This window comes from Esox lucius, chromosome 13 (genome assembly GCF_011004845.1).
Source record: "Esox lucius isolate fEsoLuc1 chromosome 13, fEsoLuc1.pri, whole genome shotgun sequence".
Classification (NCBI taxonomy): domain Eukaryota; kingdom Metazoa; phylum Chordata; class Actinopteri; order Esociformes; family Esocidae; genus Esox; species Esox lucius.
In genome coordinates, this window is record NC_047581.1 from 25,242,402 (window position 1) to 25,255,719 (window position 13,318).

The 13,318-nt window shown below is 38.8% G+C and overlaps 1 protein-coding gene across 1 annotated transcript in view; it reads right to left on the reverse strand.

The window, feature by feature from the left end:
* Positions 1 to 13,318, reverse strand: part of zmat4a (zinc finger, matrin-type 4a) — a 160,532-nt gene that overhangs the window by 74,212 nt on the left and 73,002 nt on the right. The window contains exon 4 of the mRNA XM_013136765.3: positions 859 to 1,015. Coding sequence (XP_012992219.1) covers positions 859 to 1,015 — 157 coding nt within the window. The remainder of the gene's footprint in view (positions 1 to 858; positions 1,016 to 13,318) is intronic.

Here is a 13,318-nt window from a genome sequence, read left to right on the forward strand (position 1 = left end):
CTATTTTCATACAAGAAAGAATTGACCTTGTAAATGTTTCAGGAAAACGTGTAGACATCATAGCTTTCCATCTCCTCTCACTTAAGTGCCATAGTTAAATTCCATAACATGCCAATTAGATGTGATACCCATTTCACGTGTTCGCACATACATAAGTTCTTGCATAATTTTTTTTAGTTATTTCTTAGTTATTGCCTTGATAATAGAAAATATGAGCTAGGCATCATGTATGACAGTTTCCAAAGTGAGATATGAGCTACAAAATGACCAGATCTTGCCATGAGCTAGGAGACGTATCTTGTATGTACATATAGGGCTTATATGTGGATATAAAGAAGCAATACAGGAGACCTATATGGCCTGTATATGCACATATATGCACCTCAATTTTGCCTATATGTGGCATATACACGCATATATGCAGCATATATATTATCATATATGTGCATATATGCTGTATATATGCAGCATATATGTGCATATAGACTGCATATAGGTTACATATATGCGCATATATCCTCATATAGGTTCTTTCCATGTGGGGAGCTAGGAGACGTATCTTGTATGTACATATAGGGCTTATATGTGGATATAAAGAAGCAATACAGGAGACCTATATGGCCTGTATATGCACATATATGCACCTCAATTTTGCCTATATGTGGCATATACACGCATATATGCAGCATATATATTATCATATATGTGCATATATGCTGTATATATGCAGCATATATGTGCATATAGACTGCATATAGGTTACATATATGCGCATATATCCTCATATAGGTTCTTTCCATGTGGGGAGAGACAGAGAGAGAGAGAGAGAGAGAGAGAGAGAGAGAGAGATGGGCCTACCTTTGGCTGTGATGGCAGGCTGTTCTCCCAGAAGCAGCTTTAGTCTCTTTGCATGGATTTTACCCTGGTAATGTGACTGTGCCACCACTGCCGAGGTGAAGGACATGTTACAGAGAGTGCAGCATTTGTTCTTGTCCACGTCTCCCTCATCACTGCCCTGCAAAGAACAAACAGACACACATTCTAAATACCTCACAGCTTTCTTTTATAATTGAAAAGCATCCAAAAGGAATTTCAACAACAGATATAATGTTATAATGAAAAAACGTCCCTCAACCAACCTACTGATAAGTTGTGCCTTTGTATGAAGGTCATTAATCTATACTGCTGTGGCGACATTTTCACACATTTTACTATTATGTGCGGTGACTTTCAAGTCTTAACACACAGCTCTCACTTGGATGTTTATGTTTCTGGATGGGGAACTCGAAAAACAACTGTAATTTTGGCCAAATTAAACGTGGGTTGTGCTCTGTGTACAACATATTGCTTGTGCTTACTTCTAAATCTAGCAATTTAAATGAATGATTTATAACAAAAGGTGTTATGAAAGATGCTTAATTCAAGCCCAGTACCACCAAACCCATTAGCTGACCAAATGATTTTAGCCAGTAGCTACAAACAAATTAAAAGCATTGTAATTAACCGGCTATAAAATTGAGGGGTTAGCAAAGAGATTGGTCAGCAAATACTTTCCATTTCTCTAAGTTACAGCTGCCTGGTGCTTAGAGGGCAGCAGTACATTGATGCACATCAGTGAGCTCGATACACCACCATTCCAAGGATAGGAGCAATCTAAACATCTCGTGGGCTTGATCATTTGGTTCCTGGTGGGATGCAAATTGAGGCAATTGAGCAGTTGTATGGAGTAATACAAAATGAGGAATGAGGTGATGTAGGACCTCTCCCTGAGACTCCATCTGTGCTGCCTGCCTGCTGCAGAAACACATTACCCTGACTGAGAGAGAGAGGGAGAGAGAGAGAGCTAAAGGCACCTGGCTGTCAGACTGGGTGATGGATTCAGGCATTTTTACCAGGGAAATATCCCACCAGGTAGGGTCATCGACAAGCTGATAGCCCGGAAGAAAAACGATCAAAACTTCAGAACCAAATCATTCCGATTTATGTTGACTTCAGATTGTTGTGGATGGGAACAGTCACACACATATTTATTCCACACACTACTGAGCCAGCCTATTTGTCTCCCGCTTTGTCTTAATCCCCGGGCCCATGCACCACAGAGGCCTTTTAGGACCTATGTAGGCATCCCCCCTTTCCCTTCACATCATTTCTAGATGTTAAACTTTAAGTAGTAGCCAAAAAGCATTCAAACCTGAGCTATTTTCACAGATTATTTCACTTCTTTAGGGCAAAATAAGTCAAAGTGGTTTTACCTATTTAAGAAGCAATCCTTGGAGTATCATGTAGTAACCAAGCTTGTGTTCTTGAGCCAAAATAAATTGTTTTAACTTTGGTAGGTGATGCGAAATATGCTGGAAATATGCAGGGGTACCTTACAAAGAAAACAAAAGAGAGTGCTTCTCTCATATTAAATGTTATACTTGTTTAAGGGTATTTTAACTAAATCAGAAACTGCATATGCTGTACATACACTTTTAATGCACACTAATATATATCTAAATGACTATGGCAGTAGGACACATTTTGCATGTCATCTAAACACCTTGCTCTGCTTAACTGAATCCCCATATGATCATAATCAAAGTAAAAATATAAAAACACCTGGTTTTTGGAGCAATCGTTCACATTATTAGGATATCTCAAAATCTTCATCGTAATTCCAGCAGGATGTGATTCAACAAGCATCAGAAACCCACCAAGACAGTGTTCAAAACAAAATATTTCCGCATACTTTATATGTCTGAATTCGGAATCAAAAAATCTTCCCAAAAAAACATGGTTGCCCTGGTAAAACCAGAATTGTAATTGACACTTGCCTGCATTTATGAACGTTTTAACCATAGAAATTGATCATCATTTGTGTAATCATGAACTCTTGCCGTCTGTGCAAGCATTGGCAGCTCCACTTAACTATATTTTCAAATAGTATATTTTATTTATGATTGGCTGATTCCACATGACGAACCAACTGGAATTGGAACAGGATCATTAGGGGAGACCAGCCAATGAATAAGATGGCACAAGCCCTAAACGGCCATGAAATGGCCATGTCCATGAAATGGCCATGTCCATGAAATAACTGTTTATTTCCCAGGTATGCTCACGCTACATTAATCTCAAAATTCACAATAATCACATTGTAACCCTACCTCTCTGGACATTTCTGAAATGGCAACCCATGCCCTTTATTTTACACTTATATGGACCATATATTTCCCTTTGGGACACATCTTCCCGGTGTGACTAAGCCTATGGTCTGCTGCCTGGTTTCTGTAAGAAAGACTCTCAGTGTTTGTTCACAGCTTTTAATCTGGAACACATCCCTTCTACCTGTCTGGATGATAAGATAGAGGAACAACAGCAGACCAAGACCACTCCCACAGAGTGAGTTCTGATAGAAAGCAGACTGAGAGGAGAAGCAGGCCTGGATAATTCACTGTGAGTCACTCAGTGACATATACAGACGCACACACATACACACACACACTATACCCCTGCTTCCTTTTGCCCTTGGCATGTCTTTCAGTGCTGTCCTCTCACATACAGTACATACCGTGTCTTGGGAAAGTATTCAGACTCCTTACCTTTCTCCACATTTTGTCTGTCAGATTAGATGGGGAGCATCAGTGAAATAGTAATTGTGCATTGTTGAAGTTTGTTCGCTTCAGGGGTTTGTTTAACTTTTCATTTAGTAACTTGTCCAGAAGTACTCAAACATTTGCAACTGAGGTCTCCAAAGAGTTCCTTGGACTTCTTTGCTGAGTTCCTCTGTAATGTGTGGGACATATTTGTGTGCCTTCCTAAATCATATCCAATCAATTGAATTTGTCACAGTTGGACTTCAATCAATTTCTTTAAAGAAATCTCAAAGATAAGTTTACACAGGATGGATCTGCGCGCAATTTGTACTTAATGGCAAAGGGCCTGAATTCTTACTGTATGTAGTTTTCCATTTTCTAGGAATCGGTACAAGATTATGACATTTTCTCTTTGTCATTTTGGGGTATTGTGTGCAGATTGCTGGCAAACAAATGACAAATGCAATATGTCAATAACCCTATAAAATGTGGAGAAGGTGAAGGGTTCAGAATACTTTCTAAAAGCACTCTGTATATAGCAAGTGGGGCGCATTCACAACACTGTATACTCTGTATGGCCCAGTGCATCTCCCTCTCTCTCTCTCTGAAAAAAATATGAGATCACTGCACCTTTTGCTTTCCCTTCCAAAAAAGTAGAAAAGGAAGGCTTTGAGTGAGGAACAGAAGGGTTAAAATAAAGACACCACTGCAAATTGTAAACGCTTCTGTTCCTCACACACAAGCAAGCCCCAACATTTAATGCATAGCAAGCTACCATTTACTGTTCCACATCTCATAATGTAAAGAATAAAACTATACATTATAGTAATATAAAACCGGAAACGAGATTCACCTTCTGAGCTAATCATCATTTTATAATTAATTAATGAATACAACATGAATGGGAGTGTGCAACTGCAGAGAATCTAATTAACACTTGAGGTAACTGCATGCTGTTTCTCTGCTGTCAGCCAGGTTGCATGGTATAAATACTCAGACATTAGGTAGAACCGTCTGTCACCAGGGATGTTTTCCATCTGTAGTAATATATGAAACCACTAGGAAGGGTTTGGTTTATCATTTGCATTTACATATAAGCTATTCATTTAACAGCACACTAAAGTTTTCATATGAAACCATTTTATACAGTGAGAGTATGAGAACCACAAACTAAAACCATCATGGTACCAATAGCTATAGGCAGCAAAAATATGTGTAAACCTCAGCAATGTACGGTCCCAAAAAAAATCATTTTAGATACGACTGTCGTGAAAACTCATGACTCATCTAGCACAAAATATACACTCATAACCATATTTCAGCAGCCATGCATAGTTAGTGTAGGCTTTTCTGTAATCTTGACACAACATTGAAAATGACTATAGTTCTGCATTGGCAGAATATATTGCTGCACTGCATTCTGAGTATGTGTTGCGGAGAGAGAGACTGAAAGAAAGAGAGAAAGAAAAGGAGGGACAAAGATAGGAAGTTAGAAAGGGTGAGAAAGACAGGGGAGATGGAGGGGGAGGAGGAGAGAGAAAGAGATGTATGCAAAAAGGCTGCTTCATTCCAATTCATGTGAGGCATAATACAATAGCATTTTTGATATGCAAGCAGTTAATTATCTCTGCTGTCAATGCGGTAGCTGCACATTTTCATCTTAGCTTGTGAAGAACACCATATCGTTGGTCGTCTGTGTTTGCTCTAGAAAATAAGAGAAACGGGATGCCTTGGTGCATTTGTTTAGTTTCTTAAGCGCTGGCACATCAGAGGCACCACAGCAGGTTCCATTGAACCAGACACTCTAGGTTCTCAATGCTTTCCAGCAGAATGAGTGTGAGTGTTTGTGTGTGCACAAGTGCATGCGTCTCTCTAAGTCTGTTGTTCTGGCCCTGCCTGTCTGGCTGATATGATGCCGGGGCTAATTAGGTAGGCCAGGGAACACTCACTATTCTGCGTTCATCCCAAACAGCAGCCGGCTCTCTTTACAGGGCGCTACTCTACACATAGTGTGGTCAAATGTAGTATACTGTGGAGAAAAGGGTGCCAATATGGGCAAAGCCACTGACTACTTTGGGAACTCTCCCTCCAGGCACACGGCGGGGAAGTAGGACAGCCAAGTGCAAGGGGTAACCAACATAAAGTTTATCCTAATATAGACTGGGACAATACAGGCTATTGCTGTCATCTTAGGCCATGCAGGGCGGTAGGCAGTGGTCCAGACATTATATTCACTTCTGCTCTCTGGTCTCGCATACCCAGAAAAAGAGACAGAGCTTTGACCTTCACATTAAACAACAGTGTTTGTGTGTGTGAACTGTACTTTGTTCCAACTGAATATGTTTAGAGGCCTTGGTGAGAGGAATACATAGTGAAATGTTGAGAACAAAGCAATTGTGATCACAGAATACAGACACAGCTGCCTTATTCTATTTCAATTATATTGTAATTTCCATGCTTGGTTATTAAGAAGGACAACGACAATGAATTTAACAAATGCAAAATGGGAGGTGACATTTATCATCGTGTTTACTTCTATTTGAAACGAGTAACCAGTTTCTTTTTCACATTGATAATCTACTGTTTATTGTTTAATGAAGGGATTAAGGAATGAAAGGCGTGTTTCATGTCTATCTTTATCCTGGCTATTCTGAGTGTAAAGCAATTATGAACACAGCTTGCATCGCCTTGTTTTCACACCAATGGCTCAGCACACAGAATGATTTTTCAGGAGATGTCAGCTCTGCTCAGTGAGAAGCTGCTTTAGTGCCCTGACTGCTAATTTAAAGTAGGGCCTATGTGTTCAGTGTTTCCAGATTTCTATGATATATGACCTATCAGTAATTACAATATGAGTTAAATAGACACTGTTAAATAAAACAAAGGCTGTGTTAGTAAGGTGTTTTACCCCAATAACAACATGGAGTGGGTGTACTAGTTACTGGTTGTAAAACATATTCAAGCGAGTAGACTGCTGATATGCCAGCTCGTTATCCCCACATGACATCATCCTATGAAGAAAATAGCGACTATTTCTAAATGATACTTTTCAGTTCCTTTTTTCAAATGTTTTTCCATGTATTGACCACAAATATACTTATAGGGTCAGTTATAACAAAATTATTTGAAAATCCATAATTTACTTTAGAGTAAGAGTTGTGAGTACATTAATTAACCATAAAACATCTTAATGAAAATGGTATGTGACTCTTTTAGAAGGTCAGTCTTCTAAAGCAGAAGGTACTCGTCAGTTTCGGTAGGTTACTGTTCCCATTTGGTGCATTTGCCCTGTTCAAAAGTAGTGCAGTATATTGAGAACAGGGAGCCATTAGGAAGCAATAAGACTTTTATTGGTAACAATGACAGCATTTAAAGAGCCAAAGGAACCGTAGAATCCAAATGGACCACTCATACTGAATGAGTAATTAATACTGTGGTAATGAGATTAACCCCTGCAGATGAACGCACCTCACCTCTTCAAGTCATGGAATGGTATAATACAGAGAATAATACCATTGTGTAAGCTGAACAATTGCAGAGAATTCTAGAGCTGAGTGAATGTATTCACTTTGATGGTTAAGTGCTATGAGTGTTAGCTCTGACTCTGTAATTACATTCCAGCAGGTGTTGCAACTAGCAGCCAATACATAACAATACATGCAATTCATAGTAACCTCTTTTTGTGTACTGAAAAAAACAAACATGGATCATATTGATGAATCATATCTCTTCCTTGACCACTGAAGAGCACAACAAACGGTATGCCCAAGCACTCCACCCTAACATTATCTCATAGTCTCATTAAGTTCTGGTCTCCAGAAGAAGGATAACAAGACTGCACAGAACATAAACAATATGAAATAAAACCCCTTTATTATTAAAATTGCCATGAAACAGAAATGGGAAATGTTATTTCCCTGTGATGCTGTCAGAAAGTGGCAGAGTACCCAATATGTTTCAGACACAATAGAGGGGGAGAGAACGCACGCCACCCTCTCTCACACCTGGCATGCTGTGAAATTGGTCCGTGCAACCATTCCCAGGCTTCCATTGCTTTGGCAGTACATTTGAAATGGTTCATTATTCTTAGATGTACCGCTGGGGAAGTAACTACGGTTCTCAGAGACTCCATTGGGTCAGTAAGGCTGTGTCTTTGTGAATCACAACCTGGCATAAAGACTGCAACCACACCATCACATCCCAGCCAGTCGAATTTTGTCAGTTCCATCTATATTTTCTAATTAGATAATGTGCATTAAAATGCATATATAGAAATATCTGTTGTCCCATTGCATATTTAGGCCTACATTTGAAAATGAATCGTCCTTGTACATGTTTAACCAAATTAATCAACTCAGCGTTCAAACACATTTTGGTTGTCCCATTGCATATTTAGGCCTACATTTGAAAATGAATCGTCCTTATACATGTTTGACCGAATTAATCAACTCAGCGTTCAAACACATTTGGGTTGTCCCATTGCATATTTAGGCCTACATTTGAAAATGAATCGTCCTTGTACATGTTTAACCAAATTAATCAACTCAGCGTTCAAACACATTTTGGTTGTCCCATTGCATATTTAGGCCTACATTTGAAAATGAATCGTCCTTATACATGTTTGACCGAATTAATCAACTCAGCGTTCAAACACGTTTTCCTATGGAAGAAAGGCCTACATAATAGTTTTAGAGTGAGCTATTTCAAATGACTATCCTATAATAATATATGCAGCAGAGGGAGAGAAATGAAATGTAATGATGCGCAGGAAAATGCAATTGTCGGATTTGCTCCAGAAAAGTGGCGATCAAAAACGCGAACAGCACATATCTGAAGAACCACCTTTTAGATTACCAGGTGTATTATAACAATATTATTAGTCTTATCATTATTATTTGTGTGACAATTAATTGTCAACTAAAATGTCATATATCATGACTGCCCTAAGCACAACACTACTTCACTCTGTCTAAGGCTCTCTCTTTCATCATGTATAATTTAAACTGTGGTCAGCCACAGCGCTGACATCCTGGCCTTTTCCATGGCGCCCTCGGTTTTTCTTTGGTCCCATCTTCTTGACTTTACTATCCACCTGCAAATGTAATCATATTTTTCTGTCAATATACAAACAACCTATGCACTTTCCCTTCTCATTCTGTACACCAGTGGTAGTCCGGATCTCATTACTGAGGGGACACATGACCTGAGGTCTCAACGTCCAGGGGCTCCTTAGCCCAATTATTTCATGTGGCAGATGGGCACGCTCCAAACCAAAGCATAATTTAGGGGCCTACAAAGCTATAGCTGGCCCTTCTCAGATAGGATATGAATGTCACAAGCCAAAAATAATATTTATATATATATATATATATATTTATTTATTTTATGCAAAAATATCTCTCCGCCTTATGGTACTATGTTCAGAAAAGCAGGATTAACATTGGTACCCATTGCAGAGCTCAAAAGCTGCATGCGGCTCTCAGGGACCATGTTGTGGACTTACAAAGAGAAAATAATATGAATATGTGGTGGTCCTTGTCTAGGAACAATAAATGTTCTAAATGGGAAAAATATCATTCTACTGTGCAATGAATAAAGCCAAATAACAGATTTGAAGACTCTTACAGATCAGTGGTTCCCATTTTTCCCCAAGGTATCAAATTTTACACATGAATATATCACCAGCTTGATCTTGTTTACAGTTCTTATTAGACATTTAAGGTAAGATATGTAATTGATAATACAAAAAAAGTATTAAAATATTAATAATAATGGCTGAATTGCAGAGAAAACACAGGAATTAACCATTATTGGTTTAGAAGACAAAAGAACAGTAACAACTGAATCAGACAGAGCAGTGAACCAACAAATTACCTGCTACACACCTGACACTCATTTTCATTGGTATTGTGATTTGGCGGATATGTCTGAAAAAATGGAAGGTCACTTTTATACAGGGTGAAATCACTGTTTAAGAATAATATTAACCAACACAAGTTGTAAAGCCTTGGCCTGGATGGAAGAACAAAATACAATAAAACACACTCCATAACACACAAGCTGTGTTAGATGGAGGTTAATACAGCATCATCAAGGATGCTGAAAGCTTTTTAAACCTCACATGGGGATCAGCATTAGCGATCAGCATTTTATCACCTTAATGAAATGTTCTGTCGAGGGCTTATTCCAGCATCTACGATATCTTTTTGCTTTATGTGTAAGGTCTTTTTTTATTTCTCATGCTGAACTGGCATATTAGGTTTGCCACTGTCTTGTGAAGACTAGAGCTTGTTGCAGATGTGTTATGCGTCAGCTACTGCTAAGCAGCATTAGTGGTAAAATTCCGCTGATTCAAAAGTACATTTTGCTTCACGTGACCAGAGTTTGTTTCTATAAGCACCCACAGTGTTTTCTAAAATGCTCCAGAATGTAAGACTTGCAGTGGAACTTTGGGTATTATATTAGAATGAAGACCGCGTAGTCTTTTCTTTCATATTATGCTACCTGCATGCTGACAATGGGTGGCAGGTGTTTGAATGGGTGTTAAATAATCTTAATTTACCAAGACTGCAGGTTAATCTAGACTTGATGCAGTCCTTGGTTGTGTAACATGAGAAATGGCTATTTCATTTTTATATTACACATTTTTTCTCCCTTCCTAATTTCAAGATTTCCAATATCCAATCATGGCCCTTGCAAACAACTGCACAGTAGGTTAAGGAGCAGGAAAGATTGAGACATATCCTCACCAGGCATTTTTGCTTCTTATCACACTGCTCACTCAACCAAGAAATACTGTATTCACCAGCACATATACACTGGAGTAGAGCGCATTCTCTGGCCAACAACAACAACTGAGTTTGCAGGAGCCCGGCCTCCCACCAGGAATCACTAAAGCGCAATGAGACAATGCAACTCTGTCTAACATCCACCCATTCACCCCAGGCTGAAGGGAGCCAATTTGCCCTGCCCACTGCTGGACCCCGAGGCACTGCTGGTATGGCTATTCATAATTGTGAGAAGCAGTAATTATGACAGTTTAGATGGGTGATTTATTTTCATTTGCCAAGATGGCAGGGTTATCTTGCTTTTTCAAGGATGCCGCTGGGTGTGTAAAATGAGAAATAGATATCATAGCTCTGAGAATAAATCTAGGTAACTGATTTTGCTGTGTTTATCAGTAGATTGTATTTCATGTACCAAGATGGCCAGCAGATCATCTTACCTCATCAAAAGCAAGCTCATGTTGCCTCAGTTAGGATACCAAGTAACATTAGAAATAGCCAAATGCAGTTTTAGAAAAGCTAAGTGAACTGCTACTGCCTAGACATAGTTTCATCTTCATGATAAACATAGAATTAAAAGAACTGTATAAAATACTTTCTGCCCAAAATTGCCATCACTACATGCATCTAGCACTAGCTCTGCTGTTTAGGGATTGGTACTGCATACCTTTCTTACTGCATGTAAATATTATTTTTGAAAATGAATGCATGATGCATCCTAGCACATTCATTGCTTTAAGATCATCCTACAAACTATTTCCCAAAGTAACATATTTAGTAACATATTTCTTAAAAATCTTTGTACATCTACGATTGATTCATACCACTGTAGAGAAGCCAGGTTAGGCTTGTTTTCTGTCATACAAGGTACTGCTCTATTAATGTTCTTTTTTTTTTTACGTCAATGAGCATGATCATACAGTGATCAACTTTAATTGGGGTTATGTATAGGATCTAATCGTAATACTTGTAGCATAAGTCTTGTCTACTGCTGAATTGTGTTATGTAAGCAAGCTACTAACTGGAATGGTACACTATAAACGTTATTTTCAGAGCTCAGCAAAACAACAGCACTTGCCTATGTTTTTCCAACTTGGTGGCAAATGGGTCAGTATGCTTGTTAGTGTATGTTGATTTGCATATTTGCCACAACCATTGCAGACACAAAAATAAAAGCTCCCATGAGAAGTGACATTCCTTCACAAATGTAAGCTCCCATGAGAAGTGACATTCCTTCACAAATATAAGCTCCCATGAGAAGTGACATTCCTTCATAAATATAAGCTCTCTTTAGAAGTGACATTCCTTCACAAATATAAGCTCCCATGAGAAGTGACATTCCTTCATAAACATAAGCTCCCATGAGAAGTGGCATTGCCTCACAAATATAAGCTCCCATGAGAAGTGACATTCCTTCACAAGTATAAGCTCTCTTTAGAAGTGACATTCCTTCACAAATATAAGCTACCATGAGAAGTGACATTCCTTCATACATATAAGCTCTTATAAGAAGTGACATTCCTTCACAAATATAAGCTCCCATGAGAAGTGACATTGCCTCACAAATATAAGCTCCCATGAGAAGTGACATTCCCTCACAAATATAAGCTCCCATGAGAAGTGACATTCCTTCACAAATATAAGCTCCCATGAGAAGTGACATTGCCTCACAAATATAAGCTCCCATGAGAAGTGACATTCCCTCACAAATATAAGCTCCCATGAGAAGTGACATTCCCTCACAAATATAAGCACCCATGAGAAGTGACATTCCCTCACAAATATAAGCTCCCATGAGAAGTGACATTCCCTTACAAATATAAGCTACAACGAGAGGTGACATTGACATTGCTCAAGTGTCTCCCTCAATCAGACATCCAACTTAATGTAAATTTATGTTTACATGTATCTAACGAGCAGCTTCAGACAGCCTTCTGACGCTTTTAGACAATAGCGAGGCTGTTGAGGAAGCACTTTTCTTCTATCAGTAAAAACTAACTTTTTTCTGGCTGGTCTAGGTTTGTGTGTGGCTGGACAACTCATCACCCCAACGTTTGACCCGCCTACAAATGCCACTCCCTGGTGATAACTCCAGGATTGTTTCACCCTCAGTGGGTGTCAGGCCAGGCTGGGAGACTGTTCTTCTAGTGTCCATCCTCAGGACAGTATTTTAATTATACTTTTTTTCTCCTCATTCTCCAACTCCTGTTTCCCAGAGGAAGCCAAATGCCAAAATATTTGCATGAATTTTCCAATAAAACTGGGAAGGGTAGGCTATCTTGCCCTCATATATGATGGCAAGATAGCCTACTTTGGCATTTGTATGTAGGTATAAATATATATTCTATGGCCAACAAGGAAATGCAATAATTTGTTTCAGGTGTACATAATGATTGCCGGACCGCATAAGCGGAGCTGGCCAAGAACAAATATCTCTTACTGAGTGAGTGACTACTCCTTGTTAGAGGCATGACCTGCAACCAATAGATCCAGTGTTTGAATCTTGTCAAAGCAAATTATGCATTATGATTTGTACAGGATAGACAAAAACGTAGCTGGCTACAACCTTCAGTAGCTATGTTATAGTAAGCCAAACATAAAACTGTTTAGCCTATGTTGCTACAATTTCTGGTGGATTTTTGAGGTACGCATCCGTGCATGATTTTGAGGGTAATATAGGCTAGATCAAAACCCCTTGGGCAGTAAAAGAGTAGGGGTTTCCACAATTCTCTCGTCTTTTCACTTGACGAAAAAGTTAGTTATCGTTACCTATACTGATAGTTATTGTATCAATGTCATTCACAAATGAAAGAAAAACAAATGTTTTTGTGCCATGAAATAGCGTTGGCAGTGTAAAGTTCATATTCAGTCTCACTAGCAATTGCTCAATTCTTATGACTATTCCAAGTAGTAAGTAGATACTAGCAGGCCTATTACTGGCTAATAAGTTGTAAA